At 44.2% G+C, this 27,383-nt stretch overlaps 1 protein-coding gene across 5 annotated transcripts; it reads left to right on the top strand.

Annotated features, from left to right (window-relative positions):
* Positions 1-25,863, top strand: LLGL2 (LLGL scribble cell polarity complex component 2). 5 transcript variants are annotated; one of them, XM_041409405.1, is made up of 25 exons: positions 1-104; positions 6,253-6,350; positions 7,346-7,427; positions 8,688-8,803; positions 9,397-9,555; positions 10,261-10,423; positions 10,598-10,730; positions 11,518-11,572; positions 11,753-11,907; positions 15,203-15,420; positions 15,902-15,969; positions 16,929-17,082; positions 17,180-17,284; positions 18,069-18,361; positions 18,621-18,774; positions 19,044-19,194; positions 19,873-19,989; positions 20,489-20,655; positions 21,317-21,581; positions 22,279-22,429; positions 22,973-23,010; positions 23,466-23,513; positions 24,036-24,078; positions 24,782-24,843; positions 25,202-25,863. In XM_041409405.1, the coding sequence occupies exons 1-25, from the start codon at positions 30-32 to the stop codon at positions 25,204-25,206; spliced, it is 3,075 nt and encodes a 1,024-aa protein (XP_041265339.1). In that variant the 5' UTR covers positions 1-29; the 3' UTR covers positions 25,207-25,863. The 5 variants fall into 5 exon arrangements, with proteins under 5 accessions (XP_041265339.1, XP_041265338.1, XP_041265342.1 ...); XM_041409404.1 differs by having other exon boundaries at positions 25,199-25,863; XM_041409408.1 differs by lacking the exon at positions 25,202-25,863 and adding an exon at positions 24,311-24,365 and having other exon boundaries at positions 24,782-24,835.
* Positions 25,864-27,383: the final 1,520 nt, after the last annotated feature.

The raw sequence follows: 27,383 nt of genomic DNA, 5'->3' as shown, positions 1-27,383 counted from the left end.
TTTGTTGCCAAGATACTACAGCAAGGAAGATGAGAAGGTTCTTAAGACCCGGACACGATCCAGTGCGAGAGAGGCTCAAGCGCGACCTTTTCCAGTTCAACAAGGTACGGGGCTTTCCTCAGACTTCAAGGCAAATCTGTCCTGAGCCACTGCATCCTCCAAAAGGAGGGAAAAACCACTTGAGTGTGGGTGGAAAAGTTAAATTTAGGGGAGGTGCTGGTTTGTTCTCTTTTTCAGTTCTGCCTTTTTCTCCCCCAGTGTGCCTGAGTAGTTTCCTTTAAGGTCTTGGGCATGTTCTCAATTCTGTCTCCTTTTTTAGGAGGAAGGATATTGTAATGCTGTTGAGTGGCACTTGCTGAAAGAAGAGGTCTTCACAGATCTTTTCTATCTTCTGATTGGTCTGTCACTTGTCCTGCTATGTGCTGGGACTGTTTCGGTTATAGGTAGTCCTTGTTAGGAAAATAAACATTTTTCTAAAGATACACATAAGCCACAGCTTGTGATGCAGCTGAAGCCAGAGTTCTTTGTTCCTGATTATCCTTTGAATTTACAAATGTACCCCTGCTTTTAAATGTGCATTTAAAAGGCTGTGCTAGCACCTAGGCAGCACAATGGCCATTAATAATGAATTTACTCTTATCTTAGTCTGAATCTGTTTCTAGATTTTTTCCTTCCCCCTGTGAAGAAGAAATTGCAATGGCTGTGCTATCTATCCAACACTCTGGGCATTTTTCTTTTGAGCTCTGGCCAGGAGCATGATGCTTTTATCTTTGAAAATGTCTGGTATTAAATCATGGCTAGGCTAATGGATACTTACACTTTCTTTGGGGAGCAGAAATATATTTGTAGGTTTTGTGTTTCCAAGGTTTAAATGGAATTTTGCTGAAAAGTGTAATGGATAAATGAAATCAGCCTAGGAAATAACCTCCTTGATTCATTGTAATTGTACTGTAGATGGATACTTGAAGTGGAACTGTGGATGTTTGAGATAAATGATTTAATGTAATTGGTACTAAGCACACCAATTCCATGCATACCTCCCTGCCACTGGGGAGACAAAGGAACTCAAGAGTGCTTCGGGTCTGTTTTCTGCCTGCTGCCACCAGGAAATCCTAGTGCAGATGCAGTAGAAAAATCAGTGAATGCAGACCAGGTTTGAGTTGTTTGCATCTGGCTAAATGAAATGTCAGCTTGAGAAAAGATGTCCCAGGGATGGGTCCCAGTTGCTTATAAGCATTTAAAATTATATATACCTTGGAAAAACTCTGCTATTTTAGGGATGGCTCTTCCTTGAATATGCCTTTCTCTTAGGAGAATGTTTGGCTAAGGTTTACCTGCTAGAGACACACTAATTTGGATAATGCAAAACAGGGATTGAAAGAGGTAGCTTTTGCAGCAGAGGGAAACTTCCAAATATAGTAGAAGCTGACATTAGGATTTGTGACTCCATTTGATTCAGTCCTGAAGGTAAATATGACATCTTGTTTCTAGGGAGACAACTACTTTGGACACTTCCTAATGTTTACTCTCATTAACAGCTTGGTAATTAAAGGCCTTGTAAAATTCATTTGCACCTTTAAGCCACAGTAACTTGTTCTTTTCTAATAAGAATCAGAAGGGAATGAACATTATACTAGAATCTTTTACACTACTTTTTTCTTGCATAAAAGTGAGGTTTGTTTTTTTTGTTTTTTTTTTTTCCCCAAGACTTGTGTCTCCCATTCCAGTATTTCTAGAGATAATGGGTCATTTGAAAGCTTCTACCCTTTGATCCAATAAACATCTACTCACAGCTGGGTAGACTCAGAAAATCTGGGAAAGTCAGACCTTAATTCTGAGCTGTTGGAGGTTGTGGCTTCAAGGAGCCAAGAATCATAGTGCTTTGTGTGCCAAGGCTGTCCTGGTCTAATGTGCTATTAGAGCAAGCACATTAGTGCTGGTAAGCAGGTTTTTAAACACTTGTTATTTGAGGTCTTTGAAAGACTTCTGGTTAAGAACCTGCTTGGGAAATATTTTGTGGGCCTGTAAAGTTGCTGATCAGAGAAACTGCACGGTGGATTTGCACCTCTTCAGTGTGTGATGCAGGCCATGACTAAAGCAAGGTCTGCACCTTAAAGATGCTGGGGATTCCTGCCCTCATTTTTACTCTGAAGTTGAATATAAATGCATGATGCCTCACAGATTTAGTGTTAGTGTAGTGGAATGTATTTGATGACGCTGACCTAGAATGGACTTCAGTTTAGAAAGTCTGTTGAATTGGTGGTGATGGATTTTTGTTTGTTTGTTTACTCTGTCAGGTAAATAGGCTGTGATCTTCTTACTGCTTCTCTCTTGCATTTCTGTTTTGCCTAAGAGGTGGTCCAGATGGTTTTAAAGGACTGATTGATGACTGGACTAGAGCTTCAAACTGTCTTCAAAGTTGTGTTTGTTTCAAAAAACACCTTCCTAAATTCTGCTAGCCACTTAGCTTTGCATATCTGTTTCTCTGTATGAGTAAGAACTTCCCATACTTGTGTGTACCTGTTGCAAGAATCTGTTTTTAGCTCAGTGGATAGAATGAAGGATAAGGTATGTGGACTTGGCAGTCTACTTCTTTGAGTTTATCCTGCTTTTGGAAGTAGTATTTGGATGCCTTTGGCTCAGTCCAAGCCCTGCAGAGGAAACATGTTCAGGCTGGCATTGTCAGACTAGATGATGGGTAACACACAGGTGAACCAGCCTGTCTTACAGCTGAATGTTACCCAACTGGGAGCATTGCATTTAATTTATGGCTTCATGATTTTTCCCCTGTTTTCAGCCTTCCTGCCCCTTTGCTGATGGGTGTGATGGAGACCTTACCTGAAATCTGAATTAGTGCCTAAGCAAGGTGGAGTTAGCACATACAGACTTCATTGTTTCTTCAAAAGATGAATTAACAAAGGGACAGGGCTTGTATTGCCTGTGGTTGGGTTTGTCTCTGCTCTGTCATAAAACAATCTGAGGGGAGAAGCCGAGACAAGTGAAAGGAGGAAGACAGAGCTGAATTTCATCGGCACAGCTTTAGTGTGGGCTGGGAACAACTGTTCAGTTTGGCCACATTTTTCCTGCAGTAAATACGACTGACACGAAGCATTTTTGTCGGTGCTGCTGACACCAGGCTTGCTTGAGTCTGACAAATCTGTGGAGAAGGAGAAAAAGCTCCTACCTTTCCCCATAGAAACAAAGGCCCTTTTGAGAAGGAGGGCACATTGTGGGCACTGCAGTTTCTTATTTCAGCTCGGCTGAAAGGCTCCATTGTAACCTCTGCTGCCTCCTGCCCCCCTCTGTCCCCCTTGCTGCGTTTACCTGCTGGGCAGGTGAAAGGACTGGCTGATGAAAGCTGCCGAGGGGAGGGAGGGCAGCCCAAAGCTGGCTTGATGTGATTTAACAACTGGGTGCAAATAAGTACACGGAAAAGATCTGGGTAATCAGGACAGTGAATGTGAATGCCTGACCCTGGTGGTGTCAAATGCAGCAAAAGCCACCCTGAAGCCTTTACTGCCCAGCTGTGGAAACAAATGACATAAGAGAGACTTATCTTTGTTGCATCTTAGGGGCATCTTGGTTGAAGATTCAGAGCTACCAGAAACCTTTAGAACGTTTACTGGTCTCCATGAGCAGTTGTGTAGCACACTGTGGTTGTTACTGATACTTCTCTTTTGCAAATTTGTCTGTGGAATGGGGGGTGCTTCACATTTTTGGTTGAATGAAAACCTGGAGGAGAAAAAAATCACCCTCCTTTATTATGACTGAATCATACACACTTGGTTGTGCAGTTCATAGGTCTCATACTTGAAAATTAAAGCTTTTATTGACTTGTCTAATGTGTTTACAAATTAACACATCAAGCCCAGGATATAATTAGGCCAGTATTAAGGCTGGTGTTGACAGCTTCCTAACTGGAAGTACAGTATTGTATAAGTCATGGTTTTCTGAGAGTTGTGGCTAAAGCTTTATCTTTTGGGCTGGATGAAATCTTAGAATAATCACAGTTTCTAATTGATGTGTCACTGAAAATTGCACCTGGTTGTGCTGATAACATGACAGTGCAGTGACTGTGAACAAGTTGAAACTGAAACCATCAGGGGGAGTTACACTGGTGTCTCCCTAACAAGTTCCTCACTTTTGTTTTGGGTGAGAGTGGAATGGTGTTTATTGCCTGTGCTACACCTGATTCATTTAAATGTCTGATTTATTGTTAAGATAACGCTACCTTGGATCTTCTTCCCAGAATTTTGCACCATAGCTTAATACTCCCACAACTTTGACAATTAGGAAGCTTTTCTGTGTTGCCTCAGTAGCTATCACAGTGCAGAGGAATTCCTCTTTGCCTATGCTGTGTTAGGAAACTGCCCTGTTTCAATTCTGAGTCCATTGATAAATTCATAAATTCATAACTTCATAGCCATCTCTAGGAAGTTTTATATATGTAGCTATGTAGAAAATTAGCTGCAACTTCAAGGGTGACAGTAAAAAGATTGACTTCTCAAAGTTTGTTTTTAATAATGCAAACCTAACACTTAAATTACCTTCTTAGAATATAAAGAGCTAAGGCTGGAGATTAAGGTATCAAAAATGAAAGTAAACTCCGTGGTCTTGGAGCTTGTAGTATTAATCTTGGCTTACTACCTATAAAAGGTAAAAAAATTACTATCTACTCTTTTGCCCAGCCTAATGAGTTGGCAGGCAGAAAATTGGGAAATGCTCCAATATTTTCAGTTTCATCTTCTAAAGAGACTCATCTTCCCTTAAGAGAACCTCAGGCTGGGGTACCCAGTATTTAGAGGAGGGAGATCTTTTCTTGCTTAGGAATTGTGATCAAACAGGTAAAACCCAAGCAAACTGGCAGACTCTGGAGTCAGCTGGATCCTCCTGTGCTGTGTCTTTGAGCAGGACATTAAAGTGCTTTGCAGCAGCTGGGGCACCTCGGGCTATGGCCTGACCACGGAAATGAAACCAGCTCCATTTGATTCTCGTGCAGGGGATTAAGTTGGGAAATCACTATGCAGGAAATAAAGTCCAGGTGTTACTTTTAGGCTGAATAAAGCATAAAACTTAAGTGATGTGGTAGCTTTGCTTCAGACATGATGGAAATGAGGATGGGAGTGAGGTTCAGGTGCTGCAGATGGAGAGTTCTCTGCTTTTTATTTTTTTTTTTTCAGTAGTGAGTTCCTATTCTGTAGCTGGCCAGCTTGCCTTAGAAGAAGGTATTTTCCAGAAGTTGGGCCTTTAAAGATCAGTGTTTTCCAGGAAGCATCCCTCTTAATCTTCCTGGTTAATCTGTGGGCACACCAGTCCTCTTTACCTGTGCGTTGGTGCATCCTGGTTTTGCCTAAACCAGGATAAGAGCTGTGCATTAGCACTTCTGAAAACCTCACTGAACTGTTTTCCAAGCAGCTTGGTGGCATCCTGTAAGTATGGCAGGATATTATTCCCTGGTGTGTAAATGCATCAGTGTGGTGTATACAGATGCTCCAAATCTCTCCTGGGCAGTTGTATGTTGTACTTTAGGGAAGCCACCAAGGCCAAGCCACACTCCTCCCTGTGACAGTGACATCTTTTTAGTCCCAAATGGCTTTGGATTACTCTGAGGTGGCCTAGCAGGCTCCTGCTCTCATTAAATTCCAGTGTTCCTCCTGTTCCCTCTGGAAAATGGATATGGATTACATTAGTTTTCCTGGCTGCTCATAGGAAATCTGTTTTGCTTGCTTGATGAGCGCTGATGTTCGCTCATAGCTCTGCATTGCTTTGCACCATTTCTTCATGTCAGTCACCAAAAAGAGGTCAGGAAGGCTGACCTGTGTGGAATTTGGCAGATAAAGCTGGTCTTACAGCGCACAGTATTTGTGTCAGGCTTTGAAATTGTGCTGAGCAGTTGGTTTACAGCAGTGCAGCTGATGTGGAGTGATGGAGTGTGTTGTATTGACAGACTAAGCTGTGCTTATGCAGAGTTATTTATAATCTTAACATCAAGAGCTGCTCAGGCTACTGTTTCCAGAATATTTCTCTTTCATTTCTGTTACACTTCTGGATATCCTGGCTGTGGAGCCAGGGATTCTTGGCACACATTCATCATTAGGCTGTTGTTCAGCAAATCAAAAAGGTTCGAACACCTTTCAGCAGAAAAAGCTGCCATTAAGTGCTGTATCTCAGACTGCCATGCCATGTTGAATTTCTGCCCAACGATGCCCATGAAAGAAGCTGCTGATCATGATGTTTCCTTCTCTTCCCCAGACTGTGGAGCATGGATTTCCCCACCAGCCCAGTGCCCTGGGCTACAGCCCGTTTCTCCGTCTCATGGCCATTGGGACACGATCAGGAGCCATCAAGTTGTATCCTTTGAACACCCTGGGAGAGTTCTCTAACCTCAGCAGAATTACTGCAGCTTTGAAGACACTTCAAAAGTTAGATTAAGTATGAATTTGCAAGCAAGGATTACTGGAACACTGGAACAGTTTGCGAGGGTTTGGAGTGATTTTGGTCTGGTTAGTGTGGGGTTATCTTCCAAGAGCTGAGCTACAGCTCCAACAGAAGCTGAGCTGATGATGATATTAAACAAGACTCTGCTACTCTGCTCTTGCTATGCAGAAGGTCAGACTAGATCTAGCCTAAGTTTAGCAATCCTTCACATTGTAAATTCCAGGGTTGTTTAAATATTTGGGGCAGGGTTCCTTTTTCTTTTTTTTTTTTTTTTCCTAAAGCAATACTATTTCAAAGGTTAAAGCTGAAGTCAGAAATGCTTTCTACTTCCTGAGTTTTTGACCATCCAGGAATTAAAAACCTAAACATTGAAGGTGGTGATTTATTTTTTGTAGCTAATGCCATCCAGTCTGATTTTTGTGTGTGTGAGATGATTCTCATGGCAGAGACCAGTTAGATGAGCTGTAAAACAGGCATGTCACCCAGCCCAGAAAGGAAAAGTTGGTGCTGTCTCTGCCAGCTTAATCATTCACTGCTGGTGTTGTTTGTGCTCAGAGGTTGGACTCCACATGCAGGCAGTAGCCATCTGTCTCCTGGTTACAAATTAGTTAAGCAGGATTGTAATGTCTGGGAAAGCACTGAACATCCCTGAGAAAAAACCGGGTCCAGGCACCTCTTCTGCATATACTGAAGGAAGAAGTGAACTTCCCTGTTCTCCACAGTGAGCTCAGCCTGCAAATTTTACAAGCAAAGTAGATTTGCATTGATTCTTTGCAGTCCAGCTCACCAACAGTAAAACGTGGTTTCAAACTAATCTCTTTTTGTCTTGCTTGCTAGCAAGCTTCTTATCAATTAATTGTAGCTGTGGGTCACCTTAAATACTGTAGATCCTCAACAAACTCATCAGATATGGTGCTCCTGGGGTGGAGTTCATGGGTTTACATGAAGAAAACAACACTGTAATGCAGATTCACTTTATACCTGATCAGGTAAGTGCATTTTCAGTACCTCTGTGACTTAGGTGGATCTCTCCTAAACAGGTGTTGATTTTATTCCGGGGATCTGGGCTCCTATTACCAAGTATATTCAAATAGTGTTTGGTTGGGAATGTTTATCCCAGTGTATTTTGTGCTCTCAGCAGTCCTTGTTGCTGTGGAGATGCTCAGTAAAACTAGAAGAGAAGCTTTAAACTAAAGAGTAGCTTTATTGTTCATAACTGTTACTCATTTATCTCCAGTAACATCCTGGGAATGGTAATAAGGCCATGACAGTTCAGGCAATTTGCTGCAGTAGCAAATATTTCCTTTTCCTTTTGCAGCCCCTATTTTTTTCAGTATGACTGAGTAGTCTTTTCTCTGCACAACAGATAGAACAGGAGCTGCTGCTGAGCTGATTTAATTATTTTCAGGAGCTCAGCACAGCACTGCTAACCTCATCTGCTGTTAAGTTTGTTGCCTTTGTGATTGGGGGTATTGACTGTTGCTCCTGGGGATTGCTGAACAGTTATTGCCACACTCTAAAAATAGGAAAGCAGAATTTTCCAAATGTCTGGTGGCTGTCTAACCACTTTCCCTTGACAGTCCAGACTGGTGTCTTAGTTGCAGACGTTGTTCTCTGATGCCCCCAGTGTAGCACAAGTGGCCTCTTTATGAGAGGGATTTAATTCTTGAGGCGGTTTTGGGTGTCTGTTTGCTTAACTAATGGTATAAACTGAAACTCCCATGGGGAGTGTTGCACCAGGTGTGGCTGCAGCAGGTAAAATGCTTCAATTTGAACATCCAGCCAGCAGGGCTGGGCTCATAAAAGGATTCTGACACAACCCTCAGAATGAGGTTGGACATGAAGAATGTGAGGAGTGTGGTGTAGCAGAGTATATCAGCCCCACCCAAAGCTGGGGTGTGTTCAGCAAACCTGTGCTGAGCCAGGAGGAGGTGAGATACAGCCTGCAGCTGCATGGCTGGGCTTTACAGCACAGGCTGATCTTCTTTGGGAGCCTAAATCCTTGTCATCCCCCTCAGTGATAACCTGTGCCTTTATAACAGGGTTTTTAGCCTCTAGGCTACTTCTTGCCTCCCTCCACCCCCCAAATCCCATTGCTGCAGTGTTTGTCCACTGCCATAAAAAACTGAACCAGCTCCCCAGTCCTGTTTTAGCAGGGAATTATGAACAGCAGCAAATCTACTGCTAAATTTACTGGGTTATATTTAATACTGGCATTCTGAAAAAAGCAAGTTGTGTGATTTTTGCAGTGCCAGCTGGTGACACTGCTGGATGATAACAGCTTGCACCTCTGGAGCCTGAAGCAGCACGGAGGAACGTCCGAGCTGCGGGAGGAGCATCGCTTCACCCTCAAAGGGCCACCTGGGTAAGGCACAGCAGGGGGCTTGGAGCTGCTCTGGGCATAAGCAGCCAGAAAATTCTGCTGTTGTTTAAGCTAGAGCCTGTCCAGTTCTTACAGCCTGTCACTCCTCTGAATCCATTGAAAAGACATCCATGGAAACAAAGCAAGAGCTGGCTAGGGCATGGGAGATCAGCTTTTAAATGTGCTCAACCAGTGCAAAGGGTGACATATTTTAAAATATTGTGCATTCACTGCTGTGAGTACAGGAGCTGTTAAGGTTAGGTAAATCTAACCATGACTTAAGTCAGACTTTGAAATGCTGTTGTGGTTTTAGTTTGACTTCATCTTGCCAGTTTTAGGTGAGCTATTTTTAGGAGCACTTAGAGAGGGTTCTGTAAAAAAGGTGTCTGGTTCTTTCTCCATGCACTTGTCAAAAATTTCTGACATAATTTGTCTTAAAGCTGATTGAAGACGCGAAGAGGAAAATCAAGGAGCGTCAGCTGATGTTTTTTCCTTAAAAAAAAATCATGCCTCCAAAACAAATGACAGTGATAAATGTCCCTGTTACGTTGTGAACTCTCCCAAATTCAGTAACAAGAGTCTCTTTGCATCCCCAGCTCTCCACCAAGTGCCACCCAGGTAACAGCTGTGCTTCCCCATTCCTCACGGGAAGTGCTGTACCTGGGCACAGAGAGTGGCAACATCTTTGTGGTGGAGCTGCCCTCGTTCCGAGTGCTGGAGGACAGGACCATCACCCCCGAGGCCGTGCTGCAGCGGTGAGTGAGTGAGCAAACAAGATGTGGAATCCCATTACCAGACACATCCTTTGTTAAAATGTCACCCCAGATCATGTGCTGGGGCCTCGCTGTTGTGTTAAGCATTGTCCATATCTGCCTGACTCTCATGAAAGTAACTTTTGGTCCTGGTGTGTTGAGTAACAATTTCTGTCCTGGTCCAGCCTGGTGTTGTCACTGTGGAGGACAGAGCATGTTCACTTGGGCTGAATCTGCAAACCTTGTGCCCTAGCCTTTGTGTTTAGTTTTAGAAAAAAAAAAAAATTAGCTGTAATTACCCATTTATTTTTTCAACCACTGGCAGGACATCTGGTGCTGCTTTGTTCAAATGAAGTTCTTATCACTCTGCTGAGTGCTGCTGAAAACTGTCCTACTTCACTTCTACTGACATTTCCATCTTACCATTATTCCTTAAGAGAATAGGGTGGGTGGTTCAAACGGTCTTTACAGTCCTGGGATGCAGTCCTGGAATTCATTGCCTTTCCTTGAAGAAATGGGACTAGGTGCATGTCCATGTGGTAGGCCTGATGTGATGTCTCCCATAAGATATTTCTGCTGCTTGAAGGATTTGTGGGATCAACTGTTTCAACTTTCTTGCTTAATTTCTCATTCTTACACCTTTTATTACAGTCCTTTCAGGTTGTACCTGGAATCAGCTTCTCTTGGTTTTCTCTTCTGCTCCTGCAGGATACCAGAAGATAACTGCAACAGACGATCCTGTGAACTGGTGGAAGCCCTTCGGGAGCATCCTAAGAACCCTGACCAGATCCTAATTGGATACAGCAGGGGCTTGATTGTCCTCTGGGACCTGCAGAATAACCAAGCAACACACCATTTCCTGGGCAGCCAGGTATTGATTCAATCCAGAGTCAGTTCAGTAGGGCAGGAAGGGCTCTCACTGACACTCTGAAGACAAATCAGGTGCAGGGAGACCCTGACAAAGCTGCTTTTTTAGTAAGAACAGGTTGTTTTGGGGAGATAAGAGCTCTCTGGAGAGCAGTCATTTGTATGGCTTTCTTTTCAGCAACTGGAGAACCTCTACTGGCAGAGGGATGGCAGTAAATTCATTAGTTGTCACTACGATGGAAGTTACAGCCAGTGGCCAGTATCCAGTGACAACAGGCAGTCAGAGCCTCTGGAAAACACTGTGCCTTATGGTCAGTAAGTGAGATTTAACTGTTGTGTATTTGTCCAAACCCAAACTAATTCTGAGCTTGTGTAGGATATTCAAGTCACAATTCTCCCTAGTGTTTAATGGCAAAATGCAGAAGTGCCTCTTGAATGGCTTGTAAGCCTCGACTAAGGGATTTCAGCCCAGATTTTCTCTTGGATTTGAAACTTCTTTGCATTGTTGAAATCTGTACTCAACATGGAGAGCAAGTCTTGACAATATTAGTGCCCCTTTTGAAGAAGGGTGTTGGTGATTCAGCTCTTTGTTTTAGCTGGTGTCCTGTTCAGCAGGAGTTGCTTGGATCCTGTGTAATTAATAGTGAGCTGAGTGTATTTTTTGTTGACCTGAGCAGTGATTAAATGAAGCTTCTGATTTTCTGGAAACCATCAAATGGGAATGACCTCACCTTTTGAGTGCAAAGAAGTTTCTGAAGCTCTATCACTTAATATTAGTTTCAGGAATGGCTGTGATTTTAGCAATCCTTTCTATTAAATCAGCTCCTCCAGCAGCACTTCTGCTCCCTGGTAGCCATCAGCAGCATGGCTTAGAGCTGCTTCTGAACCTAAGCTGTGTTTTGCTGTGGAGTTCTGTGGTCAGTATGTCCCAGAAGACTTGTCTGATGTGGCTTGGTCTGGGGAGGTGGTGCTGGCTCCTACTAATTTAGGTGGCTCTCCTTGGGGTGGAGGATAAAGTGACCTGGCTGGAGCAGAATCAGCAACTTCTGATGTAAAGATGCAGTTCTTGAACTGCAGCAAATAACTCTGTTTTCTCAGGTCCTTTTCCTTGCAAGGCCATCTCCAAGATCTACTGGCAGACAACAAAAAATGGGTGAGTTTTTGGTGCATCCCTTCCATCTCAGCTATTGGAAGGGTGCAGTGTGCAATGCCATATGAACCCTTTAGAGTAACATTATAATAACTTGTTGTCAAACTTTCTTTGGCATTTCTTTAAATTTTTTCTTGCTCCTTACTTCAGCACAGACCACTTCAACCCTTTCTTTCTCTTAAGGCTTCCTTACATAATATTCCAAGGAGGAATGCCCCGGGCTAGCTATGGAGACCGGCACAGTATCTCTGTTATCCACGGCAGCCAGCAAACAGCCTTTGACTTTACCTCACGGGTGATAGACTTCTTTATAATCTTCAGTTCAGCTCCTGCTGCAGGTATGTGATGGAAGGGCATTACTGAGGAATTAGGGTAGCTGTGGACGTGTGTGGGAATCTGCCTGGTATAAATAGCATAATGAAATGTGATAAGGAGGTCAGTTGTTTGGGGAGTTTCTGAGACTTCAGCAGAGAATCAAAAAATCATTTCGTTTGGCAAAGACCCTTAAGATTGAGTCTAGCTGTGAAAGACTCCCATTTAAAAGTGAAATGTAAAATACTGCTGTAAATAAAGGGCTGGTTACAAATGCCATACATTCTTCAAAAAAATTAAGCTACTCTGTTAATGAGAAAAGATCTTTTAAGCCTATATCTGTTTAAGCTGGACATTGGACGTAACCAGGTCGTGAAATGAGGAGCTGAATATTGTTGTTTGGAAATAGCACTTCAAAGGAGGCTAATAATTAAAACCAGAATTTACTCCCACTGAGACATTGCTTCTTTTAATTAGTACCTGGATTTGTGTCTGGAGCTTTGGGTAACAAATCAGCAAAGGGTGATGTAGAACCAAGGGTCAGTATATGGAGAACTTAATTTCCTTACTGCTGGTGAACATGAATGTAAACTGAATAGTTCTCATTCCTGGAATTGTGTAGAGCTTGTCAGATTCTTGTTTCTGTTGAAGAGCTTTCTTACTCTTACTTCTGCAGTAACTTTACATTCTTCATTTTCAGGAAACTGTAAAGCTTTTCCCCAAGAACTGTTTGTTTAATGCTAGTGTAGTTCTTGCTTCTGGTTAACCTGGAGTAACTGAGTATAAAATGCTATTTCAAGCTCCAAAAATGTGCAGGATCAGACTAAACTGCAAATTGTTTAGGAGCTTGTAAGTAAATCTTCTGTTACTGGATCTTCTTAGGCTTTCTAGTCTCTGATTTGCCTGCTGGACTGGTTTCCAACCAATTTGTCCTGTGTCCTGCCAGGGAGGGTGGTGACAGCCACAGCTGCACATCCTGGTCTGTTGGTGCCGGTTGATCCCTCCGGCCTGTTCTGGGAAGCAGAGCACGGATCCAGGGGAGGAATGTCTTGGGAAAAGAGGCAGAAAGAAACAGCTTTTGGATTCCCTCTTGCCTCTCTTCTTAGATCTTAACAGGCCCTCTCAGGTCACTGAAAAGAGAGCAGAGAAATAAAAGTGTAACTGAGCAGAAGTGCCTGTATGTGTCTGTTACTGATTTTCCCTGCACAACGCTGCCCTTTCTAAGCATCTTCCAAGTGTGCAGAACCTACAGGTCTAAATCTTCTAGCTCACTGTGCTGATAAACTTGAGCTACTGTTTCATACTTCGAGTTCAATACCTTTTGGTGTTAAGGAAGGAGACCCTTTTACTTTCTATGAAACTGTCAGAGTGGAGATTCTGGATGATGGAACAAAAGCATTAAAGATGAAAGAAATCTGAGTTTTTTAGGTCAGAGTTGGACTGCTTAGAGTTCAGGTTCTGGATATGATTAGAAATCCTTTAGGATGAAATAACTCAACAAACAGGCTTTATATTTCTACTTCCCAGGAATTGAATTATCCAGTTAACACTGCTGCCGGTGGGTTCAGACAGGAGCTGCTACAGGAAACTGAAACTGTTGCACTCAGATGAGGAAGTTTTTTACAATAAAATAAGGTTTCTGTGGTTGACAAACTTCCTTGTGGCTGATTGCCTCAGCTTAGTGGATCTACATAGCTTGCCTTGTTTGCCCTTAAGCAGTCTTCCCTGCAATGACAATACCAGGGTATTAATTGTATACCAAAGCCAATTAATTTAATAAGCACAAAGCTTATGCATTGCAGCATGGTCGTAGCTGGTGACTTTTCACTACCCTGAATATGCTATGGAAACAGTTTTTAAAAAGGTCAGCCCTTCCTGTTACTATTTTCTTTTTAGTTAGGTGGGTGAGTGTGTGGCAATTGTGACAAATTTTACTGTGCCTTAAAATAGATTCTTGCCACAAGAAATGGTGTGTGTTTTTGCAGGGAAAAAAATTGTTCAAACAGAGCACTTTTGGCTAAGGTTGGCAACAATAAACTGCAGGGCTGTTACAGTACAGGGATGATATTATTAGTTTTATAGTGAAGTCCTCTGGGCAACTGCAAATGATGGTACATAGGAAAGCAAAGTAAAAGTGACTACAAAACATTTTTTTCATTATGAAACAGAACTAATTAGTGATGTGTTGTGGCTGGGCCTAGTCAGAGGTGAAACTTGGGGTGCCTCACTAGTGATGCCCAGTACTAATTACTTGAATTTAGTTTTGCTGAGTGAACAGAGTTGGTATGTGCCTTCTTGCAAGTGTATACCAGGTAATCAACCAAGTAAAGGAGGGAAGTAAAAGTACAGTTTAGGAGGGAAGGTTGGGGAAAAGCTGTTAGGTAGTTTGCTAATGGCTCACTGTTCATCAGCCCCAATCCAGCTTTAGATTCACTCAGATTTCTCTAGCTGTGTTAGTTGTCACTGCTGTGAACTGGTCTGTGGTTTTGGTTTTCCCCACCAGTTTGCTGCTGTGGCTGACTCGTCAACCTTGCTGCAATAATGTCCTTGTAGACTAAATTTTTTCCACTCAAGATTTTCCATTATAACTTGAGTTATAATTCTTGTTTGTGTCAGATGTCACCAGAAGTTACATGATCATATTTCCTGTGTAGTTGTTCCTAATACACATAAGAATTATTAGATGATGTACTGTCTTTAAAAATAAAGTCTAGAGGATGTGTCACAACATATGAGAAGAAGAAAAAATGAAAAGACCTGAATTGTAAATACTTGTCAGTTCAAACAGAGAAGCATTCTGCAGAACCCAAGGCATTAGCATGTTTAAGCAGCTTAGCCTGGATGGACTGTGGTCCTAACACAGCACTAAATGGGTCACTGCTGGGATGTATACATGTCTTTCCACCCAGTGCTGTTAATTATCTGCAGGTAAAATCTTTGGAATTCTGGCTGTTACAGTAGTAAGAGTGAACATTGTATTATTCAGTCATTGTTGTTAAAAAATTTTATGCTCTGCAATGGAATCTATTAAAAGTCACTGTCACAGCCCAGGAGTAATGCAAAGAAACCCAAATTTGCAGTAAATCTTGTACATTTTGTAAGTCTTGTAAAATTTGCAGTGTCTTCAGATCCATTCATACTCCCAGTTAACACAGAAGCATTTAAGGCCCAGTTAACACAGAAGCATTTAAGATTTTTTCCAATAAAAAATGTTGATGTGGAGGTGCGTGATTACGGTTTTCAAAGAGCCTTACAGGAAGCTTGTTTGCACTGACCTTGGCTGGTCAGTTTTGTCAGCCTCAATGAATGTTGTTTCTGCAGAGTTTGATGACCCCTCTGCCCTGGTGGTGCTGGCAGAAGAAGAGCTCGTGGTCATAGACTTGAAAAGTGCAGGCTGGCCAGCAGTGCACCCTCCATACCTGGCCTCCCTGCACTGCTCAGCCATCACCTGCTCTCACCACGTCTCCAACATCCCACTGAAGCTCTGGGAGCGGATTATCAGCGCTGGGAGCAAGCAGAACATTCACTACTCCAGTATGGTATGGCAGCTGTGTGTCCCCCCTGTGTCCCCCTGTGTTCCTACGTGTTCAGGCCAGTGTGACTGCCCAGGGTGTGGGTGGTCTGTGTTGCTGATGATCTGCAGAGGGTTCAGCCCCAGCAGACACTGTCCTGCTTCTTAACAGGGTCGAGAGAGGCCTTTTCCCAAAGCAGTACAGTTACACTGGGGAATTAAAATGTGCTATTTTTTAAGCTTTGACAAGCCAGAGGGGAAGTCTGAGTGTTCCCAGCTGGCTGTGGTAACAAAGTTCTCATGTAAAAGCATGAAGCTTGTCCGGGAAATGTGTAGAATGCCTTCTAAAAGGCACAGTTGGTGTCAGAATGGGAACATCTAATCCCAACAAAAGCTGACAGCGTGGACTGTTTCACTGCTACTTGCACTGGAGTTCATGCCCTCCTGCTGACTGTTCTCTGCACACTGTCACTGCCCAGGCAGTCACATTTCTCTTTCTGTATTTGTAGCCGTGGCCGATTGATGGTGGCACCAACATCGCTCCAGATCCTCCGCAGAGGGACTTGCTGCTAACAGGGTAGGTGCTGACCTGGGAACCAGCAGGGAGCCAGTTCCAGTTCCCCTTTTCCAGCTGACTGAGATTTTCCCATGGAGTTAAAAGTCTGCTCATCTTTTGGGGCAGAGACTGCAGCTTTACAGTGCAGCTTCTCAAAGCTGTACTGCTGGCTTTGTAAAGTCAATTTATTTTGCTGCTTCTGAACAAACAGGTCATGATGTCCACAGATAACCCAGAAAGTGGCTGATTTTTAGTTTTGATGTGTTATCCATTGCCCCTACTCCCAAAGTGTGTAGGAGTGCAGGCGCTAATCCAGCCTGCTTCAAAGGCAGCAGTGTTAAAGTGAAGCTTAATCTTCCATGTTTTGAAGCATTTTCCCTCTACCTTACACTCTGAATCTTAAAATAGAGGTTAGCTTGGACTCCTGTCTGCTTTGATCAGCATGAACAGATCTAGCTAAGAGTTGAAAGTAGCTAGCAAGAGGTTGTCTCATTGCATAAAAATGTGCCATTTTCTTTTCAAAGCACTTTTGAGAGTTTCAGTGGTCTGTTCCTCAGATTGCATTCTTGATGGAGCACGTTAGAAGCTTCTACCCTTGTGTTGGAAGACTGTTGCAAATTTTCACCTGGAGAACTGAGATTAAAGCTTGATTTTTTTTAAAGTTTATTTTTTCTCTTCCCTCGCAGTAACAGTATTTTTGCCTGGATGAGTTTTTCCTTCCATATGCTAAGCTTTTTGCCTTTTCCATGTCTTTTTTGGCATAATCTTAAATTAGTGTAATGGTGTCAGATCACCAAGAACACCTGAATTAAAAAAAAACCCAACAACCACCCCAACAACCAAAACCCACAAAAAATACACAAGAAGCCAAAAATCTTCCTCCTTGTGGTTTTTTGTTTTGATTCTTTATTTTCCCCTCTGTTTTACCCTCCATGTGCTGTCCTCCTGTGTGATGTGTGCTCCTGTATCCTCTCCCCCAGGCATGAGGATGGCACAGTGAGGTTTTGGGATGCCTCTGGTGTCTGCTTGCACCTCCTTTATAAGCTGAGCACAGTGAGAGTGTTCCTCACGGATGCTGATCCCAATGACAACATGAACACCCTGGGGGAGGACGAATGGCCTCCCCTCCGCAAGGTAAGAGAGCTGCTGCTGGTAGAAACTTCCTGAAAACCTGGGGAGTTCTGATTCCTGCCCCATTTACAGACCAGCCCCTCTCTGTTCTCTTGCCTAGGTTGGTACCTTTGATCCTTACAGTGATGATCCAAGACTTGGGATCCAGAAGATCTACCTGTGTAAATACAGTGGATACTTGGCTGTAGCTGGTACAGCAGGACAGGTATTGGAATATGAACAGTCAACATAAACTTTGTTTTTTGGGGAGATTTCAGTGTAATCTGGAGATCTGCTAAAATTCAAAGTGCTCATTTCTGTCATGGTAAATTGATCTGTTTTCTGGAAATGATTAATGGAACACTGCTTTGGTGAGGCCCTGCTTTGAGCACTGCATCCAGTGCAGGAAGGACATGGAGATGGTGGAGTGAGTCCAGAGGAGGCCACCAAGTTCATTAGAGGGATAGAGCAGCTCTGCTGCAAGGAAAAGCTGAGAGAATTGGGATTGTTCAGCCTGGAGAAGGGAAGGTTTGGGGTCACTTAATTTCACCCTGGTACCTGAAAGAGCCTACAAGAAACATGGATAGAGACTACTTACAAGGTCCTGGAGTGACAGAACAAGGGGGAGTAGCTTCAAACTGTAGGTTTGGGTTAGATATTAGATGGGAAGAACTTCTTTACTATGAGGGTGGTAAGGCACTGTAGCAGGTTGCCTGGAGAAGTTGTGGATGCCCTGTCCCTGAAAGTGTTTAAGGTCAGGTTGGATGGAGCTTTGACCAGAAAAGGTGTTCCTGTGCATGGCAGGGGCTAGAACTAGGTGATCTTTAAGGTGCCTTCCAACCCAAACCGTTCTGGCATTTTCTACTTTCTCTAGTTGGTTTTAGACATTATCTGCTGTTATTTATCTGTCCTGAGACGTGCTGTAGTTTAGCAGCTGTAGGGAAGGGCTGCAGCTTGGGGATCTGCCTGCACAGCCAAAGCTGCAGCAAAGATTGTTCTCTTCCTTTCAGGTGCTGGTGATGGAGCTGAATGACGAGGATGCAGAACACGTGGTGGACCATGCTGAAGCAGATCTCCTGCAGGACCAAGAGGGCTATCGGTGGAAAGGTCATGAGAAGCTAAAAACTCGAGATGGGCCTGTTCGATTTGAAGCTGGTTTTCAGCCATTTGTCCTTGTCCAATGTCAGCCACCAGCTGTGGTCACCTCTTTGGCCCTGCACTCGGAGTGGAAGCTTGTGGCCTTTGGTACCAGTCATGGGTTTGGGCTTTTTGACCATCAGCAGAAGCGACTGGTCTTTGTCAAGTAAGTGTCATCTTTCCAGGGGGTCTGTGGTAATCCTTATGTTAATGATGACCTGGAATTACTAACAAAGCAAGGTGTGATAAGTGATTTCTCAAGAACTGTCACTGTAGCAAAAAGCTCTGCTTCTTTTTTCTCCACCCTTGAAGATCTTTCAGAATATACAAGCATGTTCCAACATTTGTGTGCATCCTGTTGGACTCTTGAGAGTGATTGCCACCCAGTAGAAAGTGACCATGTGGCTACTGTGTCCCTCTTCCAGGTGCACGCTGCATCCCAGTGACCAGCTGGCCTTAGAAGGTCCCCTGTCTCGGGTGAAATCCTTGAAGAAGTCCCTCCGTCAGTCGTTCCGGCGGATCAGAAGAAGCCGCGTGTCCAGTAGGAAGCGGAGAGGAGGTGGTGGGAATGCCTCAGAGGTGAGGGGTTCACCTTTTTGGGGTCTGTTTGCAGCTTGGAGCCTGCTAAGACTGCCTAGAGCAGGAGGTGGTCTCAGCCCTGCTATCAAATCAATAGCTGTTGGTATGAGGGAAAAATGGCAATTTGTGTTAGATAAAAACAGGCACATTTTTAGAAAAGATCAGTTCAGAGGACAAGTTCACTGGTGTGCCTTTCTATTGCTGCCACGCTCCCTCTCTTCCCTGCTGTGTCTATCCCTGACTGACAGAGTGTCTCCTCACCTGTGAAGGTGCAAGAAGCAAATGCCAAGTTTGACCAGGACGTGTTGCAGGAGATGGAACTGGCTCCAGTCCAGCGCAAGATCGAAGCGCGCTCCGCAGAAGATTCTTTCACTGGCTTTGTGCGAACCCTGTATTTTGCTGATACCTTCCTGAGAGACAGTGAGTAGGAAAAACATCTCTCTCTTCTTCCAAATGGGTTTTTACTGCTTCTGCCAAGGAGTGTATTAGGATTTACTGCCAGGAAAATTCGGCACCTCCTGTGTCCTACTTTGTGCTGTGCTGAAAAACTGGTATAGAACAAGAGCATATGTTGTCATGTAGAATTGCTGTTTAGCCATTCTCTGCTGGCTAATCCGAGGCAAGTGGCCATTCATCTTTGAATCAAGTCTTTATGTATGATTTTCAAACATGCTGTATTGGCATCTGACTTTCTAGTATAAACTTTCCCTTCTCTCATTCCTCTGAAGTTCACCCCTGTCTCCAGCAAAGCCTTTTAATTTTAGTGAAGGTGGTGGCTGGTTGTGCATCAGAGCCCAAACTGATAGCATGCACAAGTTTATTCTGCTCATCTGTGATATAAATGTGTGAAAACTTGACACAGCAATTGTGGTGGCGCATGTGGTGGTACTTTTGCCTTTGCTCAGGTGCAGTGCCTTTTTAAGGGCTGCTGCTGGACGTGTATTGGGACAAGAATGTTAAAAACTTTCAGTCTGTGCCTGGCAGGTCTCCCCTAATATAAAGATATTTAGGGTGCAAACAGAGAGAGCTTTTGTATAGCCAGGGAAAGCTGTTATGTCATGGATGGTGCCTTGCTCATGGGCTTTTTTGTCACTCCAGGCTCCCGGCACTGCCCGTCCCTGTGGGCTGGCACCAATGGAGGGACAGTCTACGCTTTCTGTTTACGTGTTCCTCCAGCTGAGAGGAGGATGGATGAGCCTGTGAGGGCAGAGCAGGGTAAGTGCCTTGTGCAAGCAGGGTTCTGTTGAGTCTGAGCCATGGCTCACAGGGGTTATGGCCAGAAAAAAAGGGTCGCTCAATTAGTGCTGCTTATCAGTGATTGGAGCCAAGTGTGGCAGTGTCTGAGTTAAGCAATGCTCACTGCAGCAGCTGAGCTGGAGCTCCAGCACTGCTTGATGTGCCTCAGCCTCATTTCCTACTCACTTCAGAAATACAGATTTGTGTCAGCTGTCACTGAAGTTTGCCATCAACCCTCGCTGCACATGTCCCTTGTTCTGACAGCTGGGCCTGTTGTCTTTATGTAACAATGGTTTCTGTTCAACACACATCAGTCCAGTCAGAATGCCCTACTGCCCTTCAACTACTAAATATTTTTAGGCAGCATTTCTATAACCACAGTATATAGGTCTCCAGTGCTGAGAGGGTGTGAAGGAGTTTCTAACAATGTTTCTGACTAGACTCCTGTTTGTTTTTCCTCCTTATCTCGCCTGTCTAGCCAAAGAGATTCAGCTGATGCACAGGGCTCCTGTTGTGGGGATACTTGTGTTGGATGGACGCAGCACTCCCCTCCCAGAACCTCTAGAAGTAGCACATGACCTTTCCAAGAGTCCTGATATGCAAGGCAGCCACCAGCTGCTGGTGGTATCTGAAGAGCAATTTAAGGTGAGTGTCACCTATTGAGGGAGGGAGGTGCCTGTGAATTGTGCGTGAAATCTGCTAAAGCACTGGGCACTGCTCAGTGGAGAGAGAACTCTTGGGAGTGCTTGCTCTCCTGTACCTCAAGAACAGCCCTGGCACAGCACTTCTGTTTGGTACAGTCCATAAATCAGGTGTGTGCTGGAAAACTGGTGTTCAGCATAGCACTGCACATGCTGAATATAGAAATTCTCTGCCTATATTACATTATACTCTTTGGACATGGCTGCTTCTGCTTTTGGGTAAGAGCGTTTCTGTTGTTAGTGCAGAAGCAGGAATTTGTAGGTATTTTTGTGAAGTAGCTTAAAAGTTTATTGTTTTGCACGCTAACTCAAACCCTGTTCTATTTCTGTATTAATTTGTAGCCAAATAGGGAAGAATTTTGAAAAAAATGAGGGAGAAGTGTGGTTACAGCCTGAAGGGTAAAACTGATGTCAGAACAGAAAGGTTTTTCACAGTGCCTGTGGCTGATTCATTCTTGTGCCATGAGCAGGGGATTGGCTCTGGTTACACCTGTGTGTATTCCCTGTGGATGGAAACATTATCCAGGGAGGGAGCAGCAGATGTCCTGGGGAGCTGCTGCTGCCTTTGTGCAGGAAGAGGTGTCAGTCTCTCATTTCTGTGACAGGTCTTCACATTGCCCAAGGTCAGCTCCAAACTGAAGCTCAAGCTGACAGCCCTGGAGGGCTGCAGGGTTCGGAAGGTGACAGTTGCCAACTTTGGCAGCTGCAAGACTGACGATTACAGCGAGAACGACCTGGCAGTGCTGACCAACCTGGGAGACATCCAGATCATCTCCCTGCCCTTCCTCAAGCTGCAGATCCGCTACCCCTGCATCCGCAAGGAGGATGTGAGCGGCATTGCATCCTGTGTCTTCACCAAATATGGCCAAGGTGAGGTGGGCTTCTCCCACATCATCCCTCTTGTTGTGTGTTTGAGACAATGGGAAACGGCTCAGTGGTTTTTAGCTGGCTGTGTACACGTGTGAGACTGTTTCAGAAATGTGTTCATTGTATGTTTCTGGGCAGTACCAGCTGCCAACAGGTACCAACACGAGTTGGAAGAAGCAGGAGTGAGTTTGTTCCATTACTGTTAATGAATACAGGAGTGAATAGTGGTTTTTAGCTTGGATGTGCCCCTTAGATAACTTCCACCTGGCCACCCTCCTCTTCTCTGGTGTGGGGTGAATGGCTCTTTAAGCAGCAGGCTCTGGGCAATGACTCCACTGTGCCTCCTGTACTGCCTGTGTCTGAGCACTCACATTGCAAAACTGGGATTCTGTGGCTGCTGAGGAGAGATCACTGCTTTCCAGTTGATTTTTTGCATCTTTCTGTGCTCTTTTCCCCAAGTGTCAGCACAGGACAACAGAATTATGTCTCAGCATAACCTTCAATTGTACAGTCTCTAGGCTGACCAGAGGGGAGCTGGGGTAATATCTTCCTCAATGATCCCTCCTTGCTTAGATAGAAAGAAAAGCAAACCCTTTCTGCCAGACACAGATCATACCTAGATCTGTTCTTTTTTAGGATCACCTTTGGTTCTGGAACTGTTTGCTGAGAATTGCCCTTATAAATTCCCAATCCCCTGTAGGTTTCTATCTGATCTCGCCCTCGGAGTTTGAGAGGTTTTCCCTTTCCACCAAATGGTTGGTGGAGCCCCGGTGCATCGTGGACGTGCCAGAAGTGACAAGCAACAACCACGTGCACAAGTCTGGCACAGAGAATGCTGCAAGGAAATCCAGGTAATGTCTGTAACACTCTTGCACACTGACTGTGTCTGAGTAGGGAGGAAAGAAAACCTCTTTGAAGTTAACATCCATAGAGGGGCTGGCATCAGGAAATGTAACCTTCCCTCTGATAATTTTCCTACTTGGAGAACATTTGGTAGGACAAAGCAGGAAGCTTTGGAACTGGTATTCCTAAGCTGGAGTCACAAATGTAGAGAAAGCCCTGACTTGCTTTGCTTGCTCCCAAGTGCTGAAGCTGAGCTGTTGCTCTGTGAAAGGAAATTCAGTGTTCCTCCTCTCCTCTTGGAACATCAGTGAGTAACAGCAGATCTGGCACTCACAAAGATCCTACAGGAATTTTATTCCAAGAATTTAGAGTGTTTTGTGGTGCCTGCAGACTTCTGCATCACCAGCATGTGGTGAAGCCCTTCCCACACTCAGCAAACCATCTAGTTGATGTGCACTGGAGCCTCTTGTAGCTCTAGCCTCTTGCCAAGAACACACAGTTCTGCACCCCTGTTCTTCAGTAATTGTTTTTTGTCTCCTTTCCTTTTTTAGGGGACCAGGAATGAGTCCAGGTGACTGTGGAGAAGATGGTAAGTGAAAAAAAATAAGTGTACTGAGGGTAGCATGATGTGTGTAAACTTCAAAATGTCTTTCCTCTTGCTACAGTTGATATTTTCTACCTAAGAATGGGAAAAATAAGGAAGTATGTGGGGGAAACATTGTGACCTGCCTGGACTCTATTTTAGTTGATAGCTCTGAAGTAAGTTGCATGTGGAAGATTCCCTTAAAGGATAGAACAGAGTTTTTGCTGGAGGAAAGGTCTGAACTTTTTCAGATCTTCTGTTATCCAAACTAGTATTGCTGAAAGAAACAGTTCAGTGTGTGAGGGAATTTAAGGATTAGATGTGAAGCATTCAGTGAAGTCCAAAAGTACTTAAGGTGGGGAAAAAATCCAGTTCCATTGTGCATTTCTCCAAAACTGCACTTATTTCAGGAAGAGGGGAAAATAGTGTTAGCTAAAACAAGTTTTCTTACTCTTTTTTAGAAAGGAAGTCTGGGAGGCTGATGGAACATGCCTTACTCAATGATGAAAGTGAGTGAGATGAAGTCTTGCTGCTGAGGGGGAAGGTGCCTTTCTGGGTGGGAAAAGAAGAAAGCTGCTGGGAATTTTGTGGATTCCAGTTCCCAGGGATCTGTAATTACTGGTAGAAATGCTGGGTTTTCTTGAATCCCTGGAAATGAGGGGTTGGACAGATAGCCATGCCCTCGGGCAGGGGCTGTTCTGCAGAGCTGCATTCCCTGCTGAGATAAGAGAAGGATCTTTATTTCCAATAGGACTTGTGTAAGATGACAGCTGGAACAGACAGTTCCTTTGGGGCTCTGGTAGGCAGGGATTGGCAACATTTCCTCTGGCAAATGACTGCTTCAGTCCTGTGTGCCAGCCTGCCCAGTAAAAACCTGGTTGAAGAGGCAGTGATGATCTAAGGACTGACCTCTGAGCTGTGGGAGGCAGGTTCTGGAGGCTGTTCAGTGGGGAGGTGGAATGTGGTCAGGCAGCTGCCTGAAAGCAGATTCCCGCTGGTTTGGCTCACTGCTTTAACCCTCTGCTTTCCAGAAGTGCTGAAGGAGATCCAGAGTACTCTGGAGGGGGGCAGAGGGTGAGTGTCAACCAACTTCTCTTCCTGATGGCTGGGGCTGGCAGGGGAGGGCAGCTTGAGGTGACAGCAGGGGGATGCCCACTTGATGGCAGGGATCCTTCTGCCGGAATCTGGTCACATGTGCATCCCACAAGCTACCAAAGGGCAGTAATGAGAGGCAGGTTCTCTTTCACGTGCTGTCCCTTGACATTTTTTATGAATAATGCTTTGTCTCTTTCTCTCCGAAAAGCAGGAGAGATCACATTCCCACATCCCCAAGGAACAGGACTCTGAGTATTCGCATACAGGTTTCTATTTGTGTCAACCCATACTGATCTAAGGGCAGGCCACACGGGCTAAGTTGGTCAAGGATGGGACTCTGGAGTTTTAATCCTGGCTTGACACTGTCCCTTGGATGTGTTCAGTGTCTCTGCTCCCATTCTGTCTGTACAAGAGCTGAGCTACCACCACGGCTGCGGGGCTTTATCTCATCTCCCTAGAGTGGTCAGGGGCTACCAAGTGTAGGCAAAGGACTACTGTCTGCAGGATGCAGGAAGCTTGGTGGGATTGGTAACTGCTGGTGTGGAAGGATCAGTGACTGCCTGACATGCTCTGCTCTGTGCACTTCTCTGGACACTACCTCATCCTGGTCTTCTGTCGGCGTCTGGGAGTGGATGGGATGAGACTGCACTGCAATAAGGAATCTCTTCTTGTGTCATTGCAGGAGCTATGCAGAAAAAAATTCTGCAAGAAGTCCACTAGGACATGGACTAAGTAATGGAGGAGGTAGGTGAGGCTAAAGATACCTGAAGTAGCCAAAGGAAGCAGAAAGTAGAATGATATTTCTTAATAAGCTTCATCTTATTTCAGTGCTTTGTGCAGAACTCTGACCTGAATTTTCAGGGTGGCAGTCTGCTGGCTGAGTGGTGTGTGAGCACTGTTCAGCACCTTATGTGCTACACCAGTGGTAAAGGAAGAGCTAAAAATCCTTTGAAGGCTCCTGACTCTGACCCTTATCACAGAGTGAGCTGGTGAGGTGGCCAGAGCTCCCAGCAGCAATCTCAGTGTATCAGCTCATTAGCTCTGATTAGCTTTCACTGCCTGCCTTTTCAAACGGCTTTTGCACTCTTCCCTCCTCCAGCAGATTGACCAGAACTCACGGAGGACACCATGGCATTGGATCGAGTGCCATAACACTACTGAGTGGGCAAACCGTCCCTGGGGAGAAGGCACCAGTGCTGCCAGCAGCCAGACTGGGGAGCTGCAGCCCAGTGCTGTGCTTCTGCCTCTGCCTCCCTCTAGTGCCTCTTGGAGACCTCTCCTGCTGGAGCCCACCTTGCTTTAGGACAGCGATGGATGCCAGGTCTGATGCACCACAAGCCTCTGAGTACATCTAACATTCAAATGTTTGCACATTTCTCTTTTCTACTGGGCTGGGTTTTAAATTATAAATGTTTTACTGCCTTGGTGCAGGATTTTAATAAACGCACACTGTTACCTCCAACAATTATTTTTTGTACATTTTTTAAAAAAATCTTATGGGTATTTCAGTTTTAACAGAAACATTTAGAAATTTACTTTAAGGAAAAAAAAACCATTAAGTAATATATGCTAGATTCCTGTGACTGCTGTATGTGGTATCTGAATGAGTAATTTTGGGGTTTGTTTGTTATGGTACTGTTAACTGGCTTTATGGATTTGGGTAGAATCTATTTTTGTAGCCATTCAAATCGGAGGAAAACTAATTGAATTTGATTTTTGTTTCAACACTACATTGCTTTTTTTTTTTTTTCCAATAAAACTCTGAATTCCCTTTTGTGATCCTTGTCTCCTCTCATATATATTCTGTCCTTCAACAGCTTCTTTTATATCGCCCATAGATCCTTGGGAGAAGGTGGAGCTGCCTGAGCTGAGGGGGGCAAAGAGCACTCCTGGAGGCAAGCAAGGTGGTGGGTGGGAGGAGCAAAGAGATTGTGTCACCATCCTGCAATCCATACGGGATGGGGATGCCAGGAAAGGGCACTGCTTCAGATTATAGTCCCTGGAAGGTCATTGCTGGTTTGTCCTGAATAAAAATGCATGGCAACACTGAAGGATTGATCTGGCAGTGCTGCTGTGCTGTCTGCCAGTGGATTTGGAATTGAAGCTGGTGAAGCTCTGCAGAGAGCAGTTTGGTCCTCTTTAAAATTTCTTTCCTTTATCCCTCATCTAACAGCACTATTTTTTTACAGCTAAGAAAAAGAACAAAGTATTCTGGAATTTCTCTACTGTAACTTGTTTGTAGCACTGTGATAGCCAGTGAGGAAGAACTAAATCCTCCTGGAATGGAGCTGAGTTGCTGTCCTTGGCACACTTTGGAAACCTCTCCTTGGAAGCCCTTTTGTTTCAGCCTCTCCTTGGGAGCCCTCTTGATCTTCCCAAGCAAGGCTGAGGAATCCTTTCTTCCCTACAGCACTAGGATGGCACATTTTGTTCTGCAGGAAAAAATGCTTGTAGAGTTGCTCTGCTGGTGCTTCAGGCACCCTTCCTTCTGAAATTATTAATGCCTCCTTTGAGACCTAATTTATTGCTAATGAGGTTTTAGAGAGCCTTCTCTTTCAGTTTCCATTTGCAAAGTAGTTTTCACTTCCTTATTTCTGTTTGCTTCATTATTTCCTTGTCTCTTGCTGCAGGACTGAAGCTGGCAGGGAGGTGTCCTGCTGTTTCCACCTCTTGTGCCAAGCATTGATGCTGCAAATTTACAGGAAATTATGGTTTAATCAGCAGCTTCTGAGCTGCTGTGACCCTGTGCATGTGCATCATCCTGGTGCACCCAGCTGCTTCTTTCTGCTCCTCACAGATGGAGTGATTCTAAAGCCTTTTCTGAGTATTTATTTGTTGGCAGGCTTGGGGGAAGAGATGTGACAGTCCTACTCAGAAAGGGCAGAAGCAATTTATTATCTTCTCCCTATTTTCACCCACACAACTTGACAACTCCTGTAGGTCCACTGGAAGAGTGAGAGAGTCACAAAAATGCTACCATTTTTTTGGTAAACCCTAAAGTGCATTTAGATTCAAAATCACAAAAATGCTGCAATTTTTTTGGTAAACCCTAAAGTGCATTTAGATTCAAAACCGACAGCAAAAAAAAAAAAAAAAAAAAGAAAAAAGAAAAAAAGTCTAGGCTTCTTATTTTCTTCAGAGCACAAGCCAGACTACAAATGGGATTGAGTAGTTTAGGATATGTGCTATGGCAGATTTTTTTTTTCTAGCAGAGCTTTGGAACTGAAGGATTCACTGCAATGAGATCCCTGACTTGTGGGCGGAGATCTTAAGAATCCTTTTAG

This window comes from Onychostruthus taczanowskii, unplaced genomic scaffold (genome assembly GCF_017590055.1).
Source record: "Onychostruthus taczanowskii isolate IOZ18803 unplaced genomic scaffold, ASM1759005v1 scaffold30, whole genome shotgun sequence".
Taxonomy (NCBI): Eukaryota; Metazoa; Chordata; class Aves; order Passeriformes; family Passeridae; genus Onychostruthus; species Onychostruthus taczanowskii.
The sequence above is the reverse complement of the archived record's forward strand: the minus strand, read 5'-3'. Positions and strand labels throughout refer to the sequence as shown.